The 20863-nt window shown below is 43.0% G+C and overlaps 1 protein-coding gene and 1 pseudogene across 1 annotated transcript; both read left to right on the top strand.

Annotated features, from left to right (window-relative positions):
* Positions 1 to 3936: 3936 nt before the first annotated feature.
* Positions 3937 to 4931, top strand: LOC133253379 (interferon tau-like; annotated as a pseudogene).
* A 9557-nt stretch (positions 4932 to 14488) lies between these two features.
* Positions 14489 to 18184, top strand: LOC133252502 (interferon tau-1). The gene has a single exon (XM_061425146.1). The coding sequence runs from the start codon at positions 17259 to 17261 to the stop codon at positions 17844 to 17846; it is 588 nt and encodes a 195-aa protein (XP_061281130.1). The 5' UTR covers positions 14489 to 17258; the 3' UTR covers positions 17847 to 18184.
* Positions 18185 to 20863: the final 2679 nt, after the last annotated feature.

The raw sequence follows: 20863 nt of genomic DNA, 5'->3' as shown, positions 1-20863 counted from the left end.
AACATCCCATTCCTCATGACCTGTGGTCCCATGAAATGAAACCTCAGGAACCTGAATGAATGTTCTCAAAAGAACAGAAACACCCGATTAGCTCATGCACTAATACTCACAAGCCTCTGCTCTGATTAAAACAGAAACCAAAATACAGAAACCTATAGGGGCTGAGGGACTCTGACCTCCTATGTACAAGGTAAGGAGAGAAAAAATGCAGTTCAGAGTCAAGGAAAAATTTTGTTCCTGACACAAAGAAAAGGAATCTTTACATATTTTAAAACGTGTACATAAGTATGTACATGTGTATACGTCTTTACATCCCTAGATAACGTCAGCCTTTAATTAGTTCTCATGTATATGATAACCATTTGGAGTGACAAATCCAAGGTTTAAGGGGAAAACTGAACTTCTATTGTAAAAATTAAAACAATAGATTCATTACATTTTCTGGGTCAAATAGAAAATGTCTAAATGAAAACAAAATGGACGTGAGAAAACATTTTCAGAAAACTTCTGAAACTGAGTACTGTCTTCCCTATTGAAAGCCTTGCTTTAAGTTTACTATTCCCTTTGAATAATAACTGCACTTGCATCCCTTCCATTGTCCTCGGGAGTAAGAGAGAACACAGACACAAATAAAGGGATTTCAGAGAAGACAACTGTTGCCAACGAATAGCCTGGGGTGTGTCTATTTAGGCAGAATTGAGAACTATTAAAGAAATCCAATTGTAATTCAGGAATTAACAACGATGTGTCCATGAGCGTGTGTGTGTGTGTGTGTGTGTGCGTGTGTGCGTGGGCGTTTGCTTAGACAGTGGGGAAGGGCTTCAGTTTAGCCTAGATCTATCAAATCTCTGCCTCAATTTACAGGCTTGTCTTTAGATTGCTTCTCTCCAAATGACAAATGAGAGGGTGCTCTAATTTATTTCTTAAATAAGTTTTGTTCCTTTTCTTCTTCCTTCAGCATTTGGGGCCCCTTTTGGGGGCACGAATACATATACAATTTTTGGTCTCACCTGGCCATCTTTGTGGAGGCTTCCCAGGTGACACCAGTGGTAAAGAACCCGCCTGCCAATCCAGGAGACATAAAGACCAGGGTTTGACCCCTGGGTCAGGAAGATTACCTGGAAGAGGAAATGGTACCCCACTCCGGTATTCTTGCCTGGAGAATCCCATGGGCAGACAGATGTGACAGAAGCGACTTAGCACGTGCACATGACTGTCTTTGAGACTGTTTGACAACTTTCAAATATTATGATTCCTTCCATTTTTTCGTTGATCTTTAGTTCAACTTACACTTTGCCATAGCGTCAGCAAAAAAGGCATTTGTCTATATTTTCTTTCATGGACTTCAAAGTTATTTTTGTTTTATTTTTGTCCACAAACAACCATCAAGTTTTGCCTTTCAGGAAAGTTGACATGAGAAACAAAACAATCTCTTGTCTTAAAAATCACAGAAAATATGGTGAGGCCCTCTGCCATTCTTTTCCTTCCTTTTTCATTAACCCTAGGATGAAATGTTAAGGAACACAGCAGGAGAGAGACAAACTGGCCAGTAAATCAATATGCAGAAAATAAGTTCTTAAATTTTTTTTTTGCTGTTCTTTAAATTTAAAACAAAACATCATGAGTAAGTAAAGAAACAAGGCTATTTCTCCCTGACACAGCCTGGGCCTCACTGCTCTACATTCTGAGCACAAGACAGAGATGGATCAACAAGATAGCCCAACAGAAGGAGGTAGACTGAATGAACAACTGAAGGGCACTGATTTCTGTGATAGAAGCTTTCATTAATACATAACACCATCAATGAATTCCATATAGCCGACGCAGAAATTCTGAGCAAAACAAATCTTGAACACTTTAAGTAAAAGAATTGAGCGATAAAAGCTGTAGTGGCAAAATAAAAATTGTCTACCAAAGGTGTAACAATTGCCATTGGATAATGCCTCCACCTACTTAGATCTCCACACTTTAGGTCTCAGCATTTGAGGGCTGCTGACACTTGATACCTGGGGACATGGATCAGGAGAAGAGGAGGTCATCACTGAGAACTCCCTCCTTCACACAAACATGCACTGGGAGAGGGTGGGGATCCTGGAAGATGAATGATTTTGCAAACAAAGAGACAAGTCCCTCCACAGTAGAATTCTGAAGTTCTCAGGATGTGGTTAGCCTGCCCTCACGGGTGAGGCCCAGAGAGGTTGGGTTGAGGACACTGTCATTCCAGAGGAAAAGTGCTACTAGAGGTGATAACCACCTTGTGAGTGAGGTGGTGCTGGAAAGACAATTAATTATCTTGGAATTAGAATCTTCAGACCTACATGCACCAGAAAAGAAGCAGGATTACTGGTGGGGATATTGGCACAGCCTGTGCAAAACTATGAAAGTGAAAGTGAAGTCTCTCAGTCATGTCCGACTCTTTGCAACTCCATGGACTGTAGCCTAGTAGGCTCTTCCGTACATGGGCTTTTCTAGGCAAGAATACTACAGTGGGTTGCCATTTTCTTCTCCAATAGATCTGCCATAAAAAGCAGGTTGAAAGAAACCGTCATGTCTTGTATATTGTTCCTGACTGTTGATCTGGAGCCTATTATACACAGTGAAGTAAGTCAGAAAGAAAAACACAATACAGTAAATTAACGCATATATATGGAATTTAGAAACATGGTAACAATGACCCTATATGTGAGACAGCAAAAGAGACATAGATGTAAAGAACAGAATTTTGCACTCCGTGTGAGAAGGTGAGGGTGGGATGATTTGAGAGAATAGCATTGAAATATGTACTATACCGTATGTGACGTAGATCGCCAGTCCCGGTGTTATGAATGTGACACGGCGCTCAGGGTTGGTGCGCTGGGACCACACTGAGGGAATGGGACAGGGAGGGTGGCGAGAGGGGTGTTCAGGATGGGGGACACATGTACGCCCATGGGTGATTCATGTCAGTGTTTGGCAAAACCCACTACAATATTGTAAAGTAAGTAGCCTCCAATTAAAATAAATAAGTTAATTTAAAAAACATAAAGAAATAATGACAACCTAAAAGTTGAAAGTTATGCTTTATTTGATGGGAATTCGGCAGGCAGTATATCAATTCACCCTGAGAGATTGCTCCAAGGAGGAGAGGGGAAGAGTCAGGTTATATAGGAGTTTGCAAGAAAGTGGAGGTACTCTGAACATCAAAGTAGTTTTGCGAATTAAAGAAAACCAGCTATCTCAAGTTAAGGAATTTAGCACTTTTCCTTTGTATGGGAAGAGGCAAGTGTCTGGGCTCACTGAAAACATTCCTTTCCTCAATCTCAGCTCTCCTGGGGCACCTTTCCTTGCATTTTCTTGCATCTTGCATTTTTTCACTTCCTGAGTTGCCTTGGGCTCACCTTAGGGAGTAGCTGCAATTTGGTAGCTGTCAGCCCACAGGTGTATTCCCCCTTCCTGAGCGCCCTGGAGGGCTGGAAACTCTTGAGGACTGTGCCATCCTAGTTTACTGATATGGCAGGAGATACTCCACTCCTCAAGATCTTGTGGCCCCAGTGAAACGTAATCTCAGGAACCTGAATGAATGTTCTCAAAAGAACAGAACAACTAAGTAGTTCATTCACTCTTAATTACAAGCCTCTGCTCTGTGAAACAGAAAACAAACTACAGAAACCAGTATGGCCTGAGTGACTCTGAATTCCTATGAGTAAGATAAGGGGGGGAAATGCACTTAAGAATCAAGGAAAAATTTTGTTTAGACACAGCACACAAAAAAGGAATGTTTATATATATTATACTTACATGTGTACATAATAAGTATGTATACCTCTATAAGTCTTTACATACTTACATAATTTCAGCCTTTCTTTAGTTTCTCATTTAACTGACATAGATTTGCATTGATAAATCCAAACTTTATTGGGAAAGTTAACTTTCTACCATAAAAATTAAGAGTTTAGCTTGAGTACTTTTTCTAGGTCAGATAGAAAATATCTAAATGAAAACACACAGGGGAAGTGAGACAGAAATTTTCAGACAATGAGTACTGTGTTCCCTAATTAAAAGCCTTGCTTAGAAAGATTATCATTAGACACCCTACCTCCAGAGTTCCACCATATGCCATCTCAGCCAGCCAAGCAGCAACCTCATCTTCCCCATGGATTTCACACTCTCTCTACTGATAACCCTGGTGCTGATCAGCTACGGCCCGGGAGGATCTCTGGGCTGTGATCTCTCTCAGAACCACATTTCAAGCAAAACCTCAGGCTCCTGGGCCAAATGAGCAGACTCTCCCCTCACTCCTGTCTGTAGAACAGAAAAGGCTTCGGTTTTCCCCAGCAGATGGTGGAGGGTGACCAGCTCCAGGAGGCCCAGGCCATCTCTGTGCTCCATGAGATGCTCCAGCAGAGCTTCACCCTCTTCCACACAGAGTGCTTCTTTGCTGCCTGGGACACTGCCCTTCTGGAGCAGCTCCGCACTGGACTGCAACAGCAGCTGGACGACCTGGATGCCTGCCAGGGGCAGGTGACGGGAGAGGAAGACTCTGCCCTGGGAAGAATGGGCCCCACTCTGGTCTTGAAGAGGTACTTCCACGGAATCCATGTCTACCTGAAAGAGAAAGAATACAGTGACTGCACCTGGGAAATCGTCAGAGTGGAGATGATGGAGCCCTGTCTTCATCAAGCAGCTTGTAAAAAAGGTTAAGAAAGATGGATGGAGATCTGAACTCAGCTTGAGATGACTCTCAACGACTAAGATGCCACATCACCCTCGTACACTCACCTGTGTTCATTTCAGTCGACTGATTTCTGCTTTGGCCACCAAATTCATTGAATTACTTTAGCCGATACTTTGTCAGTACTAATAAGCAAGTAGATATAAAAGTATTCAGCTGTAGGGGCATGAGTCCTAAAGTCATGCCTGCCCTGATGTTATCCGTTGCTGATTTACTTATTCCTTCTTGCACCTAACATACTTAAAATATTTGTAAAATTACAATTCATCTATATATCATATTAAAATTTCTAAAACATGTTTACCATTTCATGTTATTAATTTTGTACTTTGTTCTATTTATTAAATTCTTATGAAAGAAAATGAATTTCCTTACTCAAAAATTAAATCCAATCCTCCATTTAATATTTTATTAAACAATGCGTGATTACATTTTTTTATTCATTCCATTCATATTATACATATATGTTGATCACCTAAGTGACATACTGTGTCACCAAGGAATACAAGTGAATAAAGCAAATGTAGTTCCTACTGCATGGAAACTCTCAGTCTTACAGAGAAGAGGACATAAAAAACAGTATTATTTTATTTCAATTATACTAAAGCCTTCAAAGTGAAGTAAAGGAAAGAATGTTCTCACTTGGGAAGCGTTAGGTACATATGATGCTGGAAAGACAAATAATACTATATATCTTTCTAAGCTGCCTGCAAGGCTTCCCTGGTGCTCAGCTGGTAAAGAATCCACCTGCTGAGCAGGAGACCCCGGTTCGATTCCTTGGTCAGGAAGATCCCCTGAAGATGGGATAGGCTACCTACCCACTCCTGTTTTCTTGGGCTTCCCTGGTGGTTCAGTTGCTAAAGAATCTGCCTGCAATGCAGGAGACCTGGGTTAGGATGATCCCCTGGAGGGGGGCTGGGCTACCCACTCCAGTATTCTTGTCTGGAGAATCCTCATGGACAGAAGAACCTGGAGGGCTATAGCCCATGGGTCCCAAAGAGGCTGCCACAACCAAGCACACAGTACAGAAAGTCAATGATTTCTCTTTACTTAGTTTCAAGTCATCAAAATCTGGGGAGACTATTCTAGACAGACGTTACCTAAATATAATTATTTCTATAGAGTTTACCTAAAAGCTCTTTTTTCTCCTTACTCTTAGAGATCAGAGACCATTAACGTTCCAGAGAGCCAGGTAGATCACTTATATGGCAAAGGCACAAGAGAAATACCAATTCCTTCCAGAAAGCTGGCTTAACCAATTACAAAAGGCTCACTTTGATACAGTATCAGAGCTGGCAGAGGCCATTGTCCTCTAGATCTTTAGGCAGCCCCCATTCAACAAGGACAGCCACTCAAAGCCCCATGTTCTAGTGGACAGCCAGCCAGGGATTTCCCTGTTGCTTCTGAGATTCCCCCTGCAATTCTTGGGCACCATATGGTAGCGGATGGCCACCTCAGAAATACCCTACAGTTTTGGGATTATAGCCAGCAACTTTTGGGCCCCCTTGGTTAGTGGACAGCCACCTCAGGATGACCCAGCAACTTTTGGGCCCCACATGCTAGTGTATGCCCTCAATAACTTTCCTTTCCCGATCCTGTATCTTGGCACTCACAGGAGTTTCTGCTGTTTCCTGCCTGCCACCGATTGTTGGTTGTACCCTGCAGGCTTTTGCCCAGCTTCAGGACCAAAGAAAGAATCTGCCATCAAGAACAGAGGCAGGGATTGTTTAATGGATGGTAGGCACTTACATGTCTGAAGCAAGGTCCTGGAGCAACACCCCACCATGTGTGATGCACTGAGGGTGGAAAGTATTAATACATGGTGAAAGGCTTCATTCTGAGAGCAATGGAGGGGTGGGGAGTAGAGGGTGGGGAAGTAGGGAATGGGGAAGGAGGAGAGGGAGATGGGGGAGAGATTGCTGATCATTGGGGGACTGAGATCATGTGGGCTCATTAATTATCATGGAAAGCAGTAGAGGCACACGCCCCTCACCACCCCTTTGACAAAAGAGATCAAATCTGGGCCCTGGGACAAGTACAGAGAAAAGCCAGTCATGTGCATAGGGTGTACTGGTGGGGAAGGGGATGTACAGAGAGTAAGAGAACAGTCATCCTGAATGGCCTAACCATACATACTTAATAGTGAAAAATCACCAATGAGCATCTGGGCCTTCAGAGTTTTTTGCCGGTGAAGGTTTGAACTATCCTGAGAATTACTGCAGTGGGACACAGAGACAGAGTATGCAAGGGCTATTTAAAATGGCATTGATAGACTTGCCTGACACGGGGTTGTCACAAGCCTTCAATGTGTAAAGAATGCAATTATCTGGAAAATGGGATAAAACAAAGTATGCCGGTACTTCCTCACAACGTAGCAATTCCCAGTACGCTCTCCAGATTCACTGGTCCTTCCCCTGCACCAGCCATTCATACAGTTCTTTCCTGTTTCTTTGTGGTTCTGGCTACCGATTTCTCCTTAAGATTGCAAAGCGTAGTCACTTAGTTGTGCCGACTCTTTGCCACACCATGGTCCTCTGTCCATGGGATTCTCCAGGCAGAATACTGGAGTGGATTGTCATTTCCTTCTCCAGGGGATCTTCCCCACCCAGGGATCAAACCTGGGTCTCCCACATTGGAGGCAGATTCTTTACTGTCTGAGCCACAAGGGAAGCCCTGACAGTGCAAAGCCACCACTTAAAAGTTTGAGTCAAAGTTCTAGGCTTTTCAGAAACTCTTATGTAAGAGGTTATTGTTTTTCTTGAGATGAATACTTTTGGGAATGAGAGAATGTCCTTGTTACAATACTGTAACAACAGCCTTGGCCAAAATGGACTAGAAAGCAGGATCCCTTTTCCTCTTGAGGCTACTAAAAATAATTACGGGGGAAGCGTGCCACCTACCGGCCCAGATGGACTAGGACACTGATCAAGTCTGTAGAACAGGCTTCTTGCTCTTCTAGGCAGAAGTCTGCCTTCTTATTAGCATTTTCTTCAGAACTAGGGGAAGATTATTTTTTCTGGAAATAACTGAACCAATAACTTGAAAGAGGCTGCTTCCTTAGCTTTCGTATTTTAGAGAGGAAAATACTCCCAGCTTCAGGTAGGACATGTCTTGGCCTAAGGAAGCTGCGTGCAGAGAAAGGTCAGGACGTGTTTCTCGCTTCCAGGCTGCTCATATGGCCAAGGTTGCACATTCATCATTTGCTTTACCTACTTTAACACCCTTGGAGCCTTCACCATGGCATTCTAGGTAGGGAAATGCAAGGGGAATCAGAGGAAATAGCTCCTGTTTGAAGGCGCATTAACTCATTCCTAAACAGTACATTGTTCTTTGCTTGACTTCTGGAGAAAACTCTCAATGTCCCTTTGAATAATAATTGCACTTGCATCCACTTTCCACCTTGACTCAGTAGTAAGAGAGAACACAGACACCAATGAGGCTATTTCAGAAAATACAGTCATTGGTAACCAATGACCTGGGGTGTAGCTACTTGGGTAGAATTGAGAACTAGTAAGGTAATGAACTATAGTAATTGAGGAAGTAAACCAGGAAGAGAGAGCGAGAGTGTGAGTGTTTGAGTGTGTGTGTGTGTGGGTGTGTGTGTGTGTGTACGTGTGTGTGTGTGTACTGATCAAGTAGCAGGGAATGGCTTCAATATAGACTAGATCTCTCAAATCTCTGCTTCAGGTTACAGACTGCATCTTTAGATTGCTTCTCTCCAATTAAGGGATGGGAGAGCTGATAGCTTATGGTGAACAATGTAGGATTCCTGATCTCTGAAGATTTAGCTCCGGAAGCAGCGACCATGCTGATCACTCAAGAGCTTTTGTATAGCAGAGTTTCATTAAAGTATAAAAAGAGAGAAAGCTTCTGACATAGACATCAGAAGGGGGATGGAGAGCGCCCCACTCCCTAGCCTTAGCGAGGGAGCTATATACTTTTTTAATTGCTTATTACAATACATCAAAAGAATGTCTCAAAGTTTAAAGATCTTACTAGACAAACTCCCACCAAATATATTTTAAGATAATGAGATTAGAACTAACAATAGAAAGATCTTACCAGACCCACTCCAATAACATACATCTTAAGATAAATCACAAGGTTCTAGTTACAGAGAAACATATCCTAGAGAAAGATACACTGTTCTATTGACTAAGACACAGCAATATAGAAAAAAAGTTTGTTCTTTTCTCCTCCTTGAGAACTCCAGAACCCTATCTCCACCTGGAGAGCCCCAAACCGCTCTCTCGTCCTTGGGGACCCCAGACTTCTTATCAATCTGCCTGGGAATTGACACGTTCAGAGACCTTTAATTTCTAGGTGAAACACATGTCAGTTGCTCATTTGAGTATGACTCTCTTGCAACTCCGTGGACTATACAAAGGGAAAGTTTTTTCTCAAGGCAAGAATATTGAGGTGGTTTGCCAGTCCTTCTCCAGTGGACCACATTTCGTCACTTATGACCAACCTAGACAGCATTTCAAACAGCAGGGAGATTACTTTGGCAACAAAAGTCTGTCTAGTCAAGGCTATGGTTTTTCCAGAGGTCAAGTATGGATGTGATAGTTAGACCATAAAGAAAGCTGAGTGCCAAAGAATTGATGCTTTTGAACTGGGCTATTGGAGAAAACTCTTGAGAGTCCCTTGGACTGCAAGGAGATTCAGCCAGTTTAACCTAAAGAAATCAATCCTGAATATTCATTGGAAGGACTGATGCTGAAGCTGAAACTCCAATACTTTGGCCACCTGATGCGAAGAACTGACTCCTTGGAAAAGATCCTGATGCTGGGAAAGATTGAAGGCAGGAGGAGAAGGGGATGACAGAGGATGAGATAGTTGGATGGCATCACCGATTCCATGGACATGAGTTTGAGTCAATTCTTGGAGTTGGTGATGGACAGGGAGGCCTGGCGTGCTGCAGTCCATGGGGTCGCAGTGAGTCAGACACGACTGAGTGACTGAACCGAAAGGGACTGTACCCGCTAAGCTCTTCCTTTCATGGAATTCTTCAGACAAGAAAACTGGAGCGGATTGTCATTTCCTTCTCCTGTATGTTAAGTAACTTTTGTTCTTTTTTTTTTTTTCTTTCTTCAATACTCTGGGGACAATTTTCAGGCAAGACTACGTGGATAATTTTTGGACTCATCTGGCTGTCTTTGTGGGGGCTCCCCAGGTGGCACTGGTGCTAAAGAACTCACCTGCCACTGCAAGAGACATAAGAGACCTGGGTTTGATCCCTGGGTCATGAAGATCCTCTGGAGGAGGAAATGGCAACCCACTCTAGTACTCTTGCATGAAGAATCCCATGGACGGGGGAGGCTGTCCACTGGGTCTCAAAGAGTCAGACATGACTGAAGTAACTCAGCACGCACAGATGCCTGTCTTGTGACTGTTTAACATCCTTCAAATCCCATGATTCTTCCACTGTTTGGCTGAGCTTTTTTAGATTTAACTTACATGTTGCTATTTTGTCAGCTGAAAAGTCACTTATCTTTTTTCACTTCCATGACAGATATACATATGCTTTATGTTCAGATATACGAATGTTTTATTTTCTCCACAAACAACTATCGTTTTGCTTTCTAAGTAAGTTGAAAGGAGAAACAAAATATCTCAAGTCTTCAAGATCACAGAAAATGAGGTGAAGCCCCTCTGCCATTCTTTTATTTCCCTTTGTATTAACCCGAGGATGAAATGGAACGCAACCCAGGAGGAGAGAAGCAAACACCGACCAGCAAATCACTATGTAAAATATAAGTCCTAAATCTTTTGTTATTATTTAAATTTAAAATGAAACATCATGAGTTTGTAAAGAAACAAAGCTATTTCTCCCTGACACAGCCTGGGCCTCATGGCTCTGCATTCTGAGCATGAGACAGAGATGGATAGACAAGTCAGCCCAACAGATGGATGTACCGCATGAACAAGTAAAGGTCACTTTTTTCCATCACTTTTCTCCTTCTAATAATACATAACACCATCACTGAATTCCCTATAGCCAACTCAGAAATTCTGAGATAAACAAATGTTCAACACTTTAAGTAAAAGAGTTGAGCGATAAAAGCTGTACTGGCAAAATAAAAATTGTCTACTAAAGGTGTAACTATGGCAATTGGATCATGCCTCCACCTACATAGACAGAAACACACTTTATCTCTCAGTATCGGAGGGCTGCTGACCCTTGATACCTGGGGACACAGGTCAGAAGAGGTCATCACTGAGAACTCCGGTCCTTCACAGGAACACTCTAGGGAGAGAGTAGGGACCCTGGAAAATGAATGATTTTGCAAACAAAGAGACAAGCCCCCTCCACAGTAGAATTCTGAAGTTCAGGACGTGGTAAGCCTGCCCACACGAGTGAGTCCCAGAGAGTTTGGGCTGAGGACACTGTCATTCCAGATGAAAAGTGCTATTAGAGGTGAAAACTATACCTTGTGAGTGAGGCAGTGTTGGAAATACAATTATCTTTGTTTAGAATCTTCACATTTAAGTGCACTAGAAAGAACTAGGATTCCTGGTGGGGTAGTGACACAGTCTGTAGAGGACTATAGATCTACCATAAAAAAAAAGGTGGAAAGAAACAGAGATGTCTAGTATATTATTCCTGACTGTCAACTTGAAGAAAAAAGTCACAACCTAAAAGTTGAGAGTTACGTTTTATTTGGTAGGAATTCAGGGGACAGTATTTCAAGTCACCCAGAGAGAAGTGCTCCAAGGAATTGGGGGTAGAGGCCAGGTTATATAGAAGTTTGCAAGAATGGGCAGGTAGCTTGAACCTCAAAGGTATTTTTGTGAAGTAGAGAAAACCAGATATCTCAAGGTAAGAAATTAGCACTTTGCTCTGTATGTGAAGGTGCAAGAGTCTGAGTTCACTGAAATCATTCTGTTCATGCATCTCACCTATCCTGGGGCCATGAGCCTTCCATTTTTCACATCCTGAGTTCCCTTGGGTTCATCTTAGGGAGTGGCTCCAATCTGATAGCTGTCAGACCAGGGGTATATTCCTCCTTCCTGAGCAGCATGCTAAGTCGCTTTAGTCGTGTCTGACTCTGTGTGACCCCATAGACAGCAGCCCACCAGGCTCCTCCGTCCCTGGGATTCTCCAGGCACGAACACTGAAGTGGGTTGCCATTTCCATCTCCAAGGCATGAAAGTGAAAGGTGAAAGTGACATCGCTCAGTCGTGTCCGACTCCTAGCGACCCCATGGGCTGCAGCCCACCAGGCTCCTCCATCCCTGGGATTTTCCAGGCAAGAGTACTGGAGTGGGTTGCCAGTGCGGCTGGAAACTCTGATGACTGTGTCATCCTGGTTTACTGATATGGTGGGAAACACCCCATTCCTCATGACCTGTGGTCCCATGAAATGAAACCTCAGGAACCTGAATGAATGTTCTCAAAAGAACAGAAACACCCGATTAGCTCATGCACTAATACTCACAAGCTTCTGCTCTGATTAAAACAGAAACCAAAATACAGAAACCTATAGGGGCTGAGGGACTCTGACCTCCTATGTACAAGGTAAGGAGAGAAAAAATGCAGTTCAGAGTCAAGGAAAAATTTTGTTCCTGACACAAAGAAAAGGAATCTTTACATATTTTAAAACATGTACATAAGTATGTACATGTGTGTAAGTCTTTACATACCTAGATAATGTCAGCCTTTATTTAATTTCTCATGTATATGATATCCATTTGGAGTGACAAATCCAAGGTTTAAGGGGAAAACTGAACTTCTATTGTAAAAATTAAAACTATAGATTCATTACATTTTCTGGGTCAAATAGAAAATGTCTAAATGAAAACACAAAATGGACATGAGAAAACATTTTCAGAAAACTTCTGAAAATGAGTACTATCTTCCCTATTGAAAGCCTTGCTTTAAGTTTACTATTCCCTTTGAATAATAACTGCACTTGCATCCCTTACATTATCCTCGGGAGTAAGAGAGAACACAGACACAAATAAAGGGATTTCAGAGAACACAACTGTTGCCAACCAATAGCCTGGGATGTGTCTATTTAGGCAGAATTGAGAACTATTAAAGAAATCTAATTGTAATTCAGGAATTAACCATGATGTGTATGTGCGTGTGTGTGCGTGCATGTGTGTGTGTGTGCGTTTGCTTAGACAGTGGGGAAGGGCTTCAGTTTAGCCTAGATCTATCAAATCTCTGCCTCAATTTACAGACTTGTCTTTACATTGCTTCTCTCCAACTGACAAATGAGAGGGCTCTCTAATTCATATGTGAAAGAAGTTTTGTTCCTTTTCTTCTTCCTTCAGCATTTGGGGCCCCTTTTGGGGGCACGACTACATGTACAATTTTTGGTCTCACCTGGCCATCTTTGTGGAGGCTTCCCAAGTGACACCAGTGGTAAAGAACCTGCCTGCCAAACCAGGAGACATAAAGACCAGGGTGTGATGCCTGGGTCAGGAAGATTCCCTGGAAGAGGAAATGGTAACCCACTCCAGTATTCTTGCCTGGAGAATCCCATGGGCAGACAGATGTGACAGAAGTGACTTAGCACGTGCACATGGCTGTCTTTGAGACTGTTGGACAACTTTCAAATATTATGATTCCTTCCATTTTTTGGTTGACCTTCTTTAGATTTAACTTACACTTTGCCATAGCGTCAGCAAAAGAGGCATTTGTCTATATTCTCTTTCATGGACTTCAAAGTTATATTTGTTTTATTTTTGTCCACAAACAGCCATCAAGTTTTGTCTTTCAGGAAAGTTGACATGAGAAACAAAAAATCTCTCGTCTTAAAAATCACAGAAAATATGGTGACGCCCTCTGCCATTCTTTTCCTTCCTTTTTCATTAACCCTAGGATGAAATGTAAAGGAACACAGCAGGAGAGAGACAAACTGGCCAGTAAATCAATATGCAGAAAATAAGTTCTTAAATTTTTTTTGCTGTTCTTTAAATTTAAAACAAAACATCAAGAATAAGTATAGAAACAAGGCTATGTCTCCCTGACACAGCCTGGGCCTCACTGCTCTGCATTCTGAGCACGAGACAGAGATGGATCAACAAGACAGCCCAACAGAAAGATGTAGACTGAATGAACAACTGAAGGGCACTGATTTCTGTGACAGAAGCTTTTGATATTACATTACATCATCACTGAATTCCCTATACCCGACGCAGAAATTCTGAGCAAAACAAATCTTGAACACTTTAAGTAAAAGACTTGAACGATAAAAGCTGTAGTGGCCAAATAAAAATTGTCTACCAAAGGTGTAACAATTGCCATTGGATAATGCCTCCACGTACTTAGCTCTCCGCACTTTATCTCTCAGCATTTGAGGGCTGCTGACACTTGATACCTGGGGACATGGATCAGGAGAAGAGGAGGTCATCACTGAGAACTCCCCTCCTTCACACAAACACTGCATGGGAGAGGGTGGGGATGCTGGAAGATGAATGATTTTGCAAACAAAGAGACAAGTCCCTCCACAGTAGAATTCTGAAGTTCTCAGGATGCAGTTAGCCTGCCCTCATGGGTGAGACCCAGAGAGTTTGGTTGAGGACACTGTCATTCCAGAGGAAAAGTGCTACTAGAGGTGATAACCACCTTGTGAGTGAGGTGGTGCTGGAAAGGCAATTAATTATCTTGGAATTAGAATCTTCAGACCTACATGCACCAGAAAAGAAGCAGGGTTCCTGGTGGGGATATTGGCACAGCCTGTGCAAGACTATAAAAGTGAAAGTGAAGTCTCTCAGTCATGTCCGACTCTTTGCAACTCCAAGGACTGTAGCCTACTAGGTTCATGGGCTTTTCTAGGCAAGAATACTAGAGTGGGTTGCCATTTTCTTCTCCAATAGATCTACCATAAAAAGCAGGTTGAAAGAAACCGTCATGTCTTGTATATTGTTCCTGACTGTTGATCTGGAGCCTATTATACACAGTGAAGTAAGTCAGAAAGAAAAACAACAAAAGAGACATAGATGCAAGGAACAGAATTTTGGACTCCATGTGAGAAGGTGAGGGTGGGATGATTTGAGAGAATAGCATTGAAATATGTACTATACCGTATGTGACGTAGATCGCCAGTCCCGGTGTTATGAATGTGACACGGCGCTCAGGGCTGGTGCGCTGGGACCACACTGAGGGAATGGGACAGGGAGGGTGGCAGGAGGGGTGTTCAGGATGGGGGACACATGTACGCCCATGGGTGATTCATGTCAGTGTATGGCAAAACCCACTACAATATTGTAAAGTAAGTAGCCTCCAATTAAAATAAATAAGTTAATTTAAAAAACATAAAGAAATAATGACAACCTAAAAGTTGAAAGTTATGCTTTATTTGATGGGAATTCGGCAGGCAGTATATCAATTCACCCTGAGAGATTGCTCCAAGGAGGAGAAGGGAAGAGTCAGGTTATATAGGAGTTTGCAAGAAAGGGGAGATAGTCTGAACATCAAAGTAGTTTTGCGAATTAAAGAAAACCAGCTATCTCAAGTTAAGGAATTTAGCACTTTTCCTTTGTATGGGAAGAGGCAAGTGTCTGGGCTCACTGAAAACATTCCTTTCCTCAATCTCAGCTCTCCTGGGGCACCTTTCCTTGCATTTTCTTGCATCTTGCATTTTTTCACTTCCTGAGTTGCCTTGGGCTCACCTTAGGGAGTAGCTGCAATTTGGTAGCTGTTGAAAAGGCAGAGGAACCAGAGATCAAATGGCCAACAATCAAATTCCCATCATGGAAAAAGGAAGAGAGTTCCAGAAAAACAATCTATTTCTGCTTTATTGACTATGACAAAGCCTTTGACTGTGTGGATCACAATAAACTCTAGAATATTCTGAAAGAGATGGGAAAACTAGACCACCTGACCTGCCTCTTTAGAAACCTATATGCAGGTCAGGAAGCAACAGTTAGAACTGGACATGGAACAACAGACTGGTTCCAAATAGGAAAAGGAGTACATCAAGGCTGTATGTTGTCACCCTGCTTATTTATCTTATATGCAGAGGACAGCGTGAGAAATGCTGGGCTGGAAGAAGCACAAGCTGGATTCAAGAATCCTGGGAGAAATATCAATAACCTCAGATATGCAGATGACACCAACCCTTATGGCAGAAAGTGAAGAGGAACTAAAAAGCCTCTTGATGAAAGTGAAGACGAGAGTGAAAACGTTGGCTTAAAGCTCAACATTCAGAAAACGAAGATCATGGCATCTGGTCCCATCACTTCATGGGAAATAGATGGGGAAACAGTGTCAGACTTTATTTTTTGGGGCTCCAAAATCACTGCAGATGGTGATTGCAGCCATGAAATTAAAAGACGCTTACTCCTTGGAAGGAAAGTTATGACCAACCCAGATAGCATAGTAAAAAGCAGAGACATTACTTGGCCAATTAAAGTCCGTCTAGTCAAGGCTATGGTTTTTCCTGTGGTCATGTATGGATTTGAGTGTTGGATTGTGAAGAAAGCTGAGCGCCAAAGAATTGATGCTTTTGAACTGCGGTGTTGGAGAAGACTCTTGAGAGTTTCTTGGACTACAAGGAGATCCAAGTCCATCCTAAAGGAGATCAGTCTTGGGTGTTCTTTGGAAGGACTGATGCCAAAGCTGAAACTCCAATACTTTGGCCACCACATGTGAAGAGTTGACTCACTGGAAAAGACTCTGATGCTGGGAGGGATTGGGAGCAGGAGGAAAAGGGGACAACAGAGGATGAGATGGCTGGATGGCATCACCGACTTGATGCACGTGAGGTTGGGTGAACTCTGGGAGTTGGTGATGGACAAGGAGGCCTAGTGTGCTGCAATTCATGGGGTCACAAAATTGGGACACGACTGAGAGACTGAACTGAACTGAGCCCACAGGTGTATTCCCCCTCCCTGAGCGCCCTGGAGGGCTGGAAACTCTTGATGACTGTGTCATCCTGGTTTACTGATATGGCGGGAAATACTCCACTCTCGTGATCTTGTGGCCCCAGTGAAATGTAATCTCAGGAACCTGAATGAATGTTCTCAAAAGAACAGAAACAACTGAGTAGTTCATTCACCCTTAATTACAAGCTTATCCTCTGTGAGACAGAAAAGAAAATACAAACATCAATATGGCCTGAGTGACTCTGCATTCCTATGTGTAAGATAAGGAGGGAAAAATGCAGTTAAGAATCAACGGAAAATTATATTCCTGAGATAAGATAAACAAAAGGAATGTTTATATATATTATACCTAAATTTGTACATAATAACTATGTACACATCTATAAGTCTTTGCATACTTACATAACTTCAGCCTTTATTTAGTTTCTCATTTAATTGATATACATTTACATTGACAAACCCAAATTTTATTGGGAAAATTAAACTTCTACTGTAAAAATTAAGAGTTTAGATTGACTACATTTCCTAGGTCAAACAGAAAATATCTAACTGAAAACACAAACAGGAAGTGAGAGAGAAATTTTCGGATAATGAGTACCGTCTTCCCTATTTAAAAGCCTTGCTTAGAACGATCATCATCAGAGAACCTACCTGAAGGTTCACCCAGACCCCATCTCAGCCAGCCCAGCAGCAGCCACATCTTCCCCATGGCCTTCGTGCTCTCTCTACTGATGGCCCTGGTGCTGGTCAGCTACGGCCCGGGAGAGTCTCTGGGTTGTTACCTGTCTGAGAACCACATGCTAGGTGCCAGGGAGAACCTCAGGCTCCTGGCCCAAATGAACAGACTCTCTCCTCATCCCTGTCTGCAGGACAGAAAAGACTTTGGTCTTCCTCAGGAGATGGTGGAGGGCAACCAGCTCCAGAAGGATCAGGCTATCTCTGTGCTCCATGAGATGCTCCAGCAGTGCTTCAACCTCTTCTACACAGAGCACTCGTCTGCTGCCTGGAACACCACCCTCCTGGAGCAGCTCTGCACTGGGCTCCAACAGCAGCTGGAGGACCTGGACGCCTGCCTGGGCCCAGTGATGGGAGAGAAGGACTCTGACATGGGAAGGATGGGCCCCATTCTGACTGTGAAGAAGTACTTCCAGGGCATCCATGTCTACCTGAAAGAAAAAGAATACAGTGACTGCGCCTGGGAAATCATCAGAATGGAGATGATGAGAGCCCTCTCTTCATCAACCACCTTGCAAAAAAGGTTAAGAAAGATGGGTGGAGATCTGAACTCACTTTGAGATGACTCTCGCTGACGAAGATGCCACATCACCTTCGTACACTCACCTGTGTTCATTTCAGAAGACTCTGATTTCTGCTTCAGCCACCGAATTCATTGAATTACTTTAACTGATACTTTGTCAGCAGCAATAAGCAAGTAGATATAAAAGTACTCAGCTGTAGGGGCATGAGTCCTTAAGTGATGCCTGCCCTGATGTTATCTGTTGTTGATTTATGTATTCCTTCTTGCATCTAACATACTTAAAATGTTAGGAAATTTGTAAAGTTACATTTCATTTGTACATCTATTAAAATTTCTAAAACATGTTTACCATTTTGTGTTATTAAATTTGTCCTTTGTTCTATTTATTAAATCAAAGAAAATGAGTTTCTTTACTCAAAAACTTTATTATTATTATTATTATTATTAAAACTTTATTAAAGAATGGGTGGTTACATTTGTTTATTCATTCATTCCATTCATATTATGCATATACATTGAGTACCTACGTGACAGACTGTGTAATTCTCACCAAGGAATACAAGTGAATAAAGCAAAGGTAGTTCCTACTGCATGGAAACTCTCAGTCTTTCAGAGAAGAGGACATAAAAACAGTATTATTTTATTTCAATTATACTAAGGACTGCAAAGAGAAGTAAAGGAAAAGAATGTCCTCACACAGGAGGTTTTAGGTCCAAATGATGCTGAAAAGACAAATAATATTATATATCTTTCTAAACTGCCTCAGGGCTTCCCTGGTAACTCAGCTAGTAAAGAATGCGCCTGCAGAACTGAAGACCCCTGTTCGATTCCTGGTTCAGGAAGCTCCCTTTTAGAAGGGATGGGCTATCTAACCACTCAAGTATTCTTGGGCTTCCCTGGTGGTTCAGTTGGTAAAGAATCTGTGTGCAATGCCGGAGACCTGGGTTGGCAAGATCCCCTGGAGGAGGGTTAAGCAACCCACTCCAGTATTCTTGTCTGGAAAATCCCCATGGCCAGAGGAGCCTGGAGGGCTGTAGCCCATGGGTTCCCAAAGAGTGCAACACAATGAGGCACACGGCACAGAAAGGCAATGAGTTCTCTTAACTTAGTTTCAAGTTACCAAAATCCAGGGTGACGTTCTTAGATAGATGTTACCTAAACATAATTATATCTATAGTTTACCTAAAAGCACTTTTTTCTCCTTACTCTTAAAAATCACAGATGATTAGTTCCAGAGAGCCCAGGTAGATCATTTACATGGCAAAGGCACAAGAGAAATACCAATTCCTTCCAGAAAGCTGGCTTAACCAATTACAAAAGGCTCACTTTGAAACAGTAGCAGAGCTAGTAGAGGCCATTGTTCTCCAGATCTCTGGGCAGCCCCCATTCAACAAGGACAGCCGCCGAAAGGCTGCATGTCCTAGTGGACAGCCACCCAGGGATTTCCCTGCTGCTGCTGGGATTCCCTCTGCAATTCTTGGGCACCATATGGTAGTGGATGGCCACCTCAGGAGTACCCTACAGCTTGGGGATTACAGCCAGCAACTTTTGGGCCCCCTCGGTTAGTGGACAGCCACCTCAGGATCACCCAGCAACTTTTGGGCCCCACATGCTAGTGGATGCCCCCAATAACTTTCCATCCCCCCATCCTTTATCTTGGCACTCACAGGAGTTTCTCCCAATCCTGCCTGTCACCAATTGTTGGGTTGTACCCTGCAGGCTTACAAGAGCTATATTTGCCCAGCTTCGAGACCAAAGAAAGAATCTCCCGTCAAGAACAGAGACAGGGATACTTTAATGGATGGGAGGCGCTCACATGTCTGAAGCAAGGTCCTGGAGCAACAACCCCACCATGAGTGGTGCACTGGGGGTGGGAAGTACTAATACATGGTGACAGACTTCATTCTGAGAGCAATGGAGGGGTGGGGAGTAGAGGGTGGGGAAGTGGGGAATGGGGAAAGAGGGAGAGGCACGTGGGTGAGGAGAGTGCTGGTCCTAGGGGTGAGATCAGGTGGGCTCATTAGTTATCATGGAAAGCAGTAGAGGGACACGCTCCTCACCACCCCTTTGATAAAAAAGATCAAATTTGGGGCCTGGGACAAGTATAGAGAAAAGCCAGTCATGTGCATAGGGTGTACTGGTGGGGCAGGGGATGTACAGAGAGTAAGAGAACAGTCATCCTGAGTGGCCTGACCATACATATATACCTTAATTTAAAAAATACTTTACTGCTAAATTTCACCATTGATCAACTGGACCTTCAAATTGTTTTGTTGGTGAACATTTGAACTATCCTGAGAATTACTGCAGTGTGGCACAAAGACAGTGAGTGTGCAAGGGCTGTTGAAAGTGGCATTGATAGACTTGCTTGACACGGGGTTGTCAGAAACCTTCAATGTGTTAAAAATGCAATTATCTGGGAAATGGGATAAAACAAAGTATGCCAGTACTTCCTCACAGTGTGGCAATTCCCAGTATGCTCCCCAGATTCACTGGTCCTTCCCCTGCACCAGCCATTCATACAGCTCTTTCCTGTTTGTGGTTCTGGCCACCGATTTTCCCTTAAGAGTGCAAAGCGTAGTCACTCAGTCGTGCCGACTCTTTGCCACCCCATGAACCACAGCCCACCAGGCTCCTCTGTCCATGGGATTCTCCAGGCAGAATACTGGAGTGGATTGCCATTTCCTTCTCCAGTGAGCCTTCCCCACCCAGGGTCAAACCTGGGTCTCCTACATTAGAGGCAGATTCTTTACTGTCTGAGCCACAAGGGAAGCCCTGACAGTGCAAAGCTACCACTTACAAGTTTGAGGCAAAGTTCTAGGCTTTTAAGAAACTTTTAAGTGGTTATTGTTTTTCCTGAGATGAATATTTTTGGGAATGAATGTCCTTGTTATAAGAGCTCAAGGAGGACCTTTCCTGGAAAGAACTGACACCAATAACTTGAAAAAGCCTGCTTCCTAAGCTTTCGTATTTTAGAGAGGAAAATACTCCCAGCTTCAGGCAGGACATGTCTTGGCCTAAGGAAGCTGCATGGAGAGAAAGGTCAGGATGTGT

Source organism: Bos javanicus, chromosome 8 (assembly GCF_032452875.1).
Source record: "Bos javanicus breed banteng chromosome 8, ARS-OSU_banteng_1.0, whole genome shotgun sequence".
Taxonomy (NCBI): Eukaryota; Metazoa; Chordata; class Mammalia; order Artiodactyla; family Bovidae; genus Bos; species Bos javanicus.
Note: the sequence above shows the minus strand (reverse complement) of the source record. Positions and strands in the feature narration are given on the sequence as shown.